Here is a 9,723-nt window from a genome sequence, read left to right on the forward strand (position 1 = left end):
CAACTGGTTGTCCAGCAGATAATCCTACTCCTGTTTTGCATCATAGGTATGAGTAGCAAGCTGGATGAATTGCTCTTGTCTGTAGCATCAATCCCTTCCTGACTGTATTTTCTGGCAGTGTCATGGTCTGTCAGATGCAAGAGTGCACATGCAGTTATCTTTTCAGGACAGCAAATGCTATCCCGAAGAGATTGGTACGATTTACTGCCTCCCAGGAGGTAATGGCCTGGTTTGGAAGTAAGAAAAACCCCACCAACAAACCGACAAAGTGGGAGCCCCAAACAACAAACCCAGGAAGTATCTTTGTCTAAATAGTCATTCTATATGCATCTGTAAAGTTGCTTATTCTTTCCTTTGCAAAGTACTTTCCCCTTCTCCTTTCTGAATTGCAACCTGTTTATTTCAGACTAGATCTGCAATGTTTTTCAGTCATTCTGAAAACAAACCCTCTTCTCTAAAGTATTTCCATCCCTTGAAGCTTGATAATATGTTTGGCGGGCTATAGATCAGGTCTATAAATTCATCTGTGTCATTAATGAAAATTCTGAATGGTATGCAAACAGTCTAAATAGGCCCAAATTACAGAATTCTCGTGAATTTCTGCATGATGATCTTAATAAAATACAGCTTTGCTAGTGTAGCTTCAATAACTGATTTCTGAATGTCCTTGTAGAAGTTGTATGGAGAATATTTTTCCTGAGTTCCTTATGAGACTGTCCTGAGAACTATGATTTGAGATAGGCAGCACTTGTCATTTTTAAAATGTGTGGTTTTAATTGAACTCATTATTGAAAGGATTTTATATGTTTGCTACATTTTCAAACATATTTGCACTTTGTTCTAGAAAACTCTACCAAACTTCTGTATACTCTTTGTATTCAGTGCTTTCAAATATACCCTTCGTCAGCATGTTGCTTCCATAAAAGCAACCAGCATAAAACTGGGTAACGACTAGTTTATATACTATAGATTACTTTTGTTGTGGTGAATGCTGTTGCTTCCTTGCTAATTTTCTTTTTCCTCTTATCTTTTTATATTCATCTCATTACATCTTACTATTTGGTGTATTTTTGTCTGTCTAATGTGTAATGGTCAATGATTCCATCCAAACTTATAGTACCAAAAATAAATAAAAAGAACAAACTGAAGAGGAACAACTGTAGAAGGGACAAAGTAACCATGTATTTTATGTCATGTGTTGAAATTCTTCACCATTGCAGCAAGGGAGATTCTGTGAGCTAACAGGACTTTCCTTGGTAGTCAAGCAGATCTTTTATGTTGTTCATATTTAAGATAGAAATGTGATTTAACATTTCAGTGTCTTGTTTGATAAGGCTTCATATTGCATATCTTTAGTGTCGGAATGTTTATATTTTGCTATGGTTATTCCAGGTGTTAACATCTGACCTGGAAAACAGGGAGAAGCAACAGGAAAAAATGCTGGACCAGCTAAAGGAGATACAGAATTGCTACAAGGCTTGTGAGAATGGACGTAGACAAACCGAACTCCAGTCTGCTGAGTTAGCTCAGCAGGTTGAAGAGAGCACCAAGGAAGCAGAACGATATCTCACTGACTTCAAGCATTCAGAGGCACTTAGGCTGGAGCTTGAGAAAAAAAGAGAAGATCTGAAGGTGAGAGCACAGGAAACCATCCGCCAGTGGAAGCTGAAATGTAAGAAACTGAATCGTGAGGTGGAAAAACAAAATGAAACTATCAACGAGCTCATGGACAAGAACAGTCAGGTAAGATTGGTTGATTTTTTTATTTTTTTTTTTTTACCCTTTCCATTTGTTTTAGAAATGAAGATAAGGAGCTTATTTATGCAAACTGTGACTTAAACTGCTTTCCCCCTTGAGTCCTGGACCCAATTTTCTGGTAAACTAAAAGACAATTAAAAGGTGATAATATTCTTTAAGCATTATGAAGTTGCACATTCTCTTCTTTATCCTGTATTTATTCCAGTCTCTTCACTTAATCATAGCTTTCTTCTAAAGATGAAAATTTCTCTGTGAGTGCTGCTTTTACTTTTTCTCTTCAGTTATCAAGTAACATAGCTTAGCTTATTTATTCATTCATTTTCAAGGAAATAATGTGATGTTTGTTGGGGTTTTTTTAAAGCTTGAAATCCCACTACATAATAATCCTTGTTCGATTTATGCATTGTCTCATGTCGTGCACAGTGGTAACATCTTTGAAAGTAGGTGTTTGCTTTCACCATGTGTGTCAGATTGCTGACAGACCTTAATGCTATGTGGGCTTTGGCACAACTCGTGTATTTTTATTTATTTCCTTTCTGTATTTAAGCTCTTCTCGGCCTCTAGGCTAAGTGATGACATCTTTTATTGCCAATAAAGACTACAGGTTCTGAAATATCATAAGGACTGCAACTCAGCTTGGATTTGATATTTAGAGGCAGAAAAATTTGTTTGCAAATATGCAGAGACTTCTTTTAGCAAAATCTTGTGATTTTAGCCAAGAAAGGCACTCTAACCTGCATTTGAGATGAACATGCTATTAATGCTTACCATGCAGTTCCTAGGTGTTTCCATTCATCTGGATAGGCAGTCTGTGTTTCTCATATTTTTTTAACTTCTCTTTTTTTCTAAATTGTTCTTCATGTATATTTGGTTTCAGCCTCTTTATTATTTGAAAACTCAATTTGAAAATTAAACATGTAATATATCTGGGCTTTTAATTTATCTTTGTTCAGTATGGGAAACACTTATGCCTCTCTTCTTCCTCCCGTGAAGCTACTCAGTTTAAAACATAGGGTCTATTGGTTTTCGACTTAGAAGAATTCGTAGATTTGTTCATCTCCTGACACTGCTTTAAAGACAAGCACTCACATCAATGCTAATGCTGATCATCCTGCCTTGGAACCATAGTAGAAACCATCATTCTGTTTGCAGTGACTGTGGGTCTGTATTTTCCAGTGGCTAGGTCAAAAGCTGCTTGTGCCTCTAGTGGCTAGTATAGAGCTAAGCTCCATGCTGTGAGCTTTAATCTTAACTTGCATGTTCTGCTGGTGCAGTCTATCACATTGTGTAGCTTTTTTTATAGCACTTCCCTTTTCACATATTGTTTTGTAGCATTCATCCAATTTAGGTTACTAAATCTGATGGGCTTGAAGTGGCTCCATCCTCTGCTTTGTTCTGCTCAACAATTGAGGTTTCAAGAGCTATATGGGGTGCAGTATAGGATGTCTGTATTAATCCTGTGTTGATTCTGATTCAGCAACCTGTTCTGAGACTGGTAATTGAATATATGAGCATGGTCAAAGTATAGAACAAGTCACAATGGCGATAATATGGAATTGAAATTAATCTAAACTGTGGTTCCTGGGGTTGCTCTTTCTCTTCTGAATTGCCCATCTTATTCCTTACATTTTATTATTATTTGCTCTATTTATGTTCCAACAATTCATTCCATAGTGATCACGTTGTATTGGTTAGCTCTAGCACTTGTCTGGGGAAATAAGGTTTGCAAACATTTAAGAAGTTGATCTCATGTCTGTATGGAAGTTTTAAGGAAAGGAAAAAAAACTGAATCATTTAAAAATCATGTGTGTCTCAAATATTTCAATATCTGAAGGGGCCTACAAGGGAGCCGGAGAAGGACTCTGTTAGGACCTGCAATGATAGAACGAGGGGTAATGGATTCAAACTGAAGGAGGGAAAGTTTAGGTTAGATATTACAAAGAAGTTTTTTTACTGTAAGGGTGGTGAGACAGTGGCACAGGTTGCCCAGGGAGGCTGTGGCTGCCTCAACCCTGGCAGTGTTCAAGGCCAGGCTGGGTGAAGCCTTGAGCAACTTGATCTAGTGAGGAGGTGTCCCTGCCCAGGGCAGGGGATTGGGACTAGATGATCTGTAAGGTTCATTCCAACCCTTAAATTCTGTGATTCTGTGAAATAGATGAATGAGAAGCAAAAGGTAGAGGTGATTTGTGAATAGGAAGGAGTAGGATCCCCCAAAGGCTCTGAAATCACTGTTCATGTAAATGCATGGACATGTCTTTGTAGTGGCACTCGATGTGCTATCCACATTGAAATTTTCTGTGTTGCTTAAAACTCTTTGACATGGATTTTACCACTTTTTATGTGACAAATACATTCAAATGCTAAGTACAGTCACTGGTTTAAATTTCACTTAAGAAATGCTGTCAGATTTGTTCTTATTTTCAAAGTTGTCACTATCTTGCCAACAAGTTTGAGGTAACTGTCACTGCTGAAGAAAGTGTCTTTATTGGAGGATATATGTGTAATATCAAATAAAACTGTGTCACTGTAAAGAAGAAAGAAGTAGATACAATATTTCATGTTCTCAGTACAAAGTTGTAAAAAGCTTCCATATGCAAATATAAGAATTCCAGATGCAACATTTAATATAAGCTTCAGGGAACTAGAACTATAATTTAACCAGCTTTGAAATAGACAGACAGTTGATAGCTGAGACAAAATTCTTTAAAAATATATAATAAAGAAATAGAAGAAATGGTGGTCTGTTGTCTTTGATTTCCATTAGAAGACTTCAAAGACGTGATGGAAAATTTTCAAAATTGGATTGCAATCATAACTTGTGATTTGTGTTTGATATTCCAAATACTTGCAGACAATGGGTAGACTGTACAAAGTTTGTTTAGGTTTCATTCTTTTGGAGTTACTGGGATAATTTGGTTAAAGTCTTGCCCATGTGGTTGTCCTTGATATTGATTAACTGGAATCTCTAACATCTTGTGTCTTTTGGAATGTATTGTCTTTTAAGTATGCAATTTAGAAAACATACACTCAAAGCAAGTTACTGATGGGTTTTATTTTGAAATTTTACTGGGTTTTTGTTATGTGGTTTTGGTGGGGATTTTTAAGCCAAATCTTGCAACTAGAATTAGAAGATAGTTTTAAGGAGGTCTTTTTGTAAGGTTTTGGGTTTTTTTCCAGAAAAAAAAAATAGTGTGATAGTCATCCCCCACATGTTCTTGGTTTATTATTTTTGTATTTTGCTTTGCATTGCTCATTCTCAATATAATTGCAAATTGTTTTCTTTTTTTTAACCTGCAGCCTGTTAACCCTAATTGCCTTTTTATTCTGGATTGTTTCAAGTAATTTGGTATAGATATAAGAAATGTGTACTGTTTATGGAATTAGTGGAAATACTCAGTGAAATTCAGTATAAAGTTTATTAAGACAGTTTAAAGAATCCAGTAGTTAGTGATATATCAGAACAGATTGCCCAGAGAGGTTGCAGACTTTCTCTCACTGGAAATATTCAGGAACCGTCTGGACTCAATCCTGTGCAACGTGCTCCAGGATGACCCTGCTAGAGAAGGCAGGTTGCACCTGGTGACCCACTGTGGGTCCCTTCCAACCTTACCCATTCTGTGATTTTGTGGTATTTTTAGCATGAAAAAAACTCCTAAACCCTTAAGCTCCTTAGGAAAACAGTGGATTTTGTCTTACATTTGACTGATTTTTGTTTTGAAGATGTTGTCTTCATTTCTTGGCTTTGATGCATGAGTGAACCAAGCTTTTAACTGCTATTAATTCATCTACCATGTGTAGTTCCAAAAAATAAATTAGAGTTGGTATACTTCATATGTAGTATTTGGGAAAATAAGCAAATTGAATCAGCCTATGGTATGAACCTATAGGTAAGGAGTGTGTGACCAGTAGTCCTCCCTGTATTCTGCTGCATTACTGTATTACCTCATTTTCTCCATCTTCCTATGTGCAGGAAGTGGTAAAGAAACAGATCAGTCTATGAAGCGAGAGTGTGGGAAGCAAGGAATTCCCCAAAACTATCCCTGTTCAAGAGGGATAAGTACACATTCGAGATCACACATGTTGTGTGTTTAAATTTAAAGAAACACTGAATATATTTGAAGTTCATAGCAAGAAAAATTTTGTATTTTCACTGAACAAAGTATGCAAATTGTTCCTCAACCTTCCTAATGTCTAAGGATATCCTTCAAACAATTATCTTTAATTGTTGCTTTAGATCACAGTGGATTGTTTTTTCTTCTTTCCTAGGCCCTTAAAGAAAAGGATGACCTCAGAAGTCAGCTTCTCTCAGCTATACACCAAATAGAAAACCTCCAGAAAGAGCTGAATGATGTGCTTTCAAAAAGAGCCCAGCAGGAAGACCTCCTCCACTGTAAAGAGGAAAAACTGAATGAAATGAAGTCTCACCAGGTATCTCTTGAAGAAGAGATCAAAGAAGTTCAAGGTACTGTAAAAAAGTTGGAGAATGAGTTGAAAAATCAAGCCTCTCTACAAAATCAAATGCAAGCTGAGAAGGAACACTTGAAGACAGAACTTGCAACTATTAACTTAATCCATAAAAAAGACCAAGAACGGCTCTTAGAAATGCAAGCAGATGTAAAAAATTTAAGCGCTGTACGTGTGGAACTAACAAACAGAATAGCAGAAGAGGAGAAAGTGAAAAAGGAATTGCGTAAAAGCCTCTCAGATATCCAGAAACAGCAGTAATCTAAGCATGAAGAGATGACTTCAGCTAACAGGCAGCTGAAGATGGAAAGAGAAGTTCACCAACAGGAGTTGGCAGATCTAAGATCAGAGTTACAAAATGTTAAAATCAAACATGAACAAAAGGTTCAAGAACTCATGAAACTCCTTAAACAAGAAAAGGATGATGCAGAGGCTCAAATTAGAATACTAAAGGTACTAATTCTGAAGAATTCCAGTATCAGATTTTTTCCCCTTCCTCACACACACACTCCCCTGCTGCCCATGCCATTGAATGATAAATGTAATAAAGCATGGGCTTTAAACCACTTAACACACATTTTATTGCAAGCCGTCATAAAAGTTTAATGTTCAGTTTAAGGTCAAAATCTTAGTTCAAAAGTAGTGAAATCGGTATATCTGTGATCACAACAGAAGGAAATATATGAGACTGTAGTGTTTTAATATGGCAGTCAGGTTGAAGACCCAGGTGACTAACAAAAAGGGAAACATTGTATCCATTTTTTAAAAGGGTAGAAAAGGGGACTGCCAACCTGTCAGCCTCACCTGTCTGCCAGGGAAGATCATGGAATATATTCTCCTAGAAGCTATGGTAAGGCACATGGAGGACAAGGAGGTGACTTGAGACAGCCAGCATGGCTTCACCAAGGGCAAGTCCTGCCTAACCAACCTAGTGGCCTTTTATGGTAGAATGACTACATCAGTGGACAAGGGAAAGGCTACAGATGGCATTTATCTGGATTTCTGTAAAGCCTTTGTCATGGTCCCTCACAATATCCTTCTCTCTAAAATGGAGAGAGATGGATTTGACAGGTGGGCTGTTAGATGGATAAGAAAGTGGTTGGATAGTCACATCCAGAGGGTAATAGTCAATGGCTCAGAGTCCTGATGGACACTGGGTCCTGTATTATTAAATGTCTTCATCAGTGATATAGATAAAGGGATCGAGTGCACCCTCAGCAAATTTGCAGATGACACCAAGGTGAGTGGTGCAGTTGACACTCCTGAAGGGATGGGATACAATCCAGAGGGACCTGGACAAGCTCGAGATGTGGGCCCATGGGAACCTCATAAGGTTTAACAAGACCAAGTGCAAGGTGCTGCACCTGGGTTGGGGCAACTCCCAGTATCAATACAGGCTGGGAGATGTGCAGATTGAGAGCAGCACTACTGGGAAGGACTTGGGAGTGCTAGTGGATGAGCAGCTGGAAATGAGCCAGCAATATGCACTTGCACCCCAGAAAGCCAATTGTATCTTGGGCTGCATCAAAATCAGAGTGGCCAGCAGGTCGAGGAAGGTGACTCTGCCCCTCTACTCCATATGAATATTGTATGATGCAGTAGAACTAGAGAGGAATGTAGGATTTGAATCAGATGTCAGTGTTTAGAAGGATTTTACTATCACATTAGTGCAATTCTGGTACTTAAACTTTTAATAGTGTTTCTGGTAGAACATCCTAAATGATTCTCAACCAATGTCTCTGTGATGCCTTATTTAAAATTATAGATGAACTAGGCAAAGGAAATCAAGTGGTTTGCTTAGTGGTCCCCATTCAGCTATGTGCTCAGAAGCTCTGAATCTGTCCCCTTATTTTACTACATATCCTCATTTGCTTTAAAATATCCTTGTTTCCTTAGAATGATGACATACAAAATATCCTCATGCCTGATAGTATTGAAGCATTTGAAGTATTAATCTTTAAGATTATATCGACATATGCATCTATCTTTTTAAAATATGTATGGATGTAAATATGTGTGTATTTCTTTTTGATTGCTTTCTATACATATTCCAAGTGTGTAATTCTTTTTTTTTCCTGAAGATTGTCAGATATGGAAACTGGGTTTAATAAAGATCAATTAAATTATGGTCACATCTGCCTTATCCATACTGGAAATTAATAAAAATTAACTTTCTCCATGTGTCTCAAAGGTAGTATAAGTGAGGACTTTTGTTCTTGGATTGTCTCCATCTGCACAGACATTATAATGCAATTACCTTTATTTAGTAGGCAGTGCAAAGTTGATTTTTATAAGCATATTCACAGAAAATGTTTTGGGCACTGCAGGCTTGTTCATAAATCTTTCTGGACCTATGATGCCAAAATTCTTTCTTGAACTGTCCTTTGGAAGAGCTTTTGTACTCTGTTAGCTTTGGTGTCTAAATTAACTCATAAAACTTCTCTTCTTATCCTTCTTCCTCATAAAAATTGTGTTTATGGTGTAATTGGGAAATAGAATTTTTGCTTTTCCTCAGAAAGGGATTTACTTTGAAGGTTTGTTTTTGTGTGTAATTGCATCCCACAATATGAAGCCGGTTTTGAGTAACATGTGTGTCAATTTGCTTTGTTTTGTATAATTTTTTAAAAATAGTTCTGGAGGATTTCTCAAGTCTGTCATTTTCAGTTGGTTATATTTTCCACTGGAAACAAATATACTTTATTCACTCACTTTTTTGGGGCTTTCAAGGGCCTTACATATTTTCATATTTTCTCTGCAATGTTTTCATGAATAGCACTAAACCCACACAATTCTAGAAGTTAAAAATACTAAATCTTTGGAGTTGTGTCCTTGCAGATATAAATTTAGCATTAGTTTCTGAAATGAAATGATGGTTTTAGACTTTCTGATTCCAAATTATTTCAGTAATGGAAAACTTGCATAAATACTGAGCTTCTCAAGGTGATGTAAGCTGATGAGTGTGGCAGAATTGAAATGCAGAATCTGGGACTTCTATTTATTGCTTTTAAAATGTTGTATGGTTCTACAAATCTGTGATACACGTTTTCCATGTTCAGATAATTGATTGCACTTAATAGAACTCAAATGTAAAAAATTAAATAGAGTTAATATTCTGTAATAGTGTTCCACTGATTTTAAAACTTGAGAGTTTGGCTGTGTTTTAAAACAACCCATACAGTAACTTTGTAATCTATTTTCCCTTTGCCATCAGGTGGAACTTTTAGAAGAGAAAAACATAGTCAAGGCTCAGTGTCGACAGCTGGAGAAGATAAAAGTTGAGTGTGATAAATTGACAGAAGAATTAACTCAAAATGAAGAAGAAAATTTAAACCTAAGACGGAAATGTGAGTTTGTAAAACAAGAACTGGAGAAAAAGGTAAACTTACCTGGTTTTAACCATGATTCATTGGTCTCTTTGCTGATAAATACGTAATATAAATGATGGGTTGCAGAAATAGATGGTAAACTTAAAATTAAAAAAATACATATATTTATTAAAGA

At 36.6% G+C, this 9,723-nt stretch overlaps 1 protein-coding gene across 1 annotated transcript in view; it reads left to right on the top strand.

Moving 5' to 3' along the window:
- Positions 1–9,723, top strand: part of CEP128 (centrosomal protein 128kDa) — a 99,414-nt gene that overhangs the window by 34,446 nt on the left and 55,245 nt on the right. Inside the window, 3 exon segments of the mRNA XM_009073994.1 lie at positions 1,393–1,743; positions 6,025–6,675; positions 9,434–9,598. Of these exon segments, the coding sequence (XP_009072242.1) occupies positions 1,393–1,743; positions 6,025–6,675; positions 9,434–9,598 (1,167 nt within the window).

This window comes from Acanthisitta chloris, unplaced genomic scaffold (assembly GCF_000695815.1).
Source record: "Acanthisitta chloris isolate BGI_N310 unplaced genomic scaffold, ASM69581v1 scaffold15724, whole genome shotgun sequence".
In the NCBI taxonomy this organism is placed as follows: Eukaryota; Metazoa; Chordata; class Aves; order Passeriformes; family Acanthisittidae; genus Acanthisitta; species Acanthisitta chloris.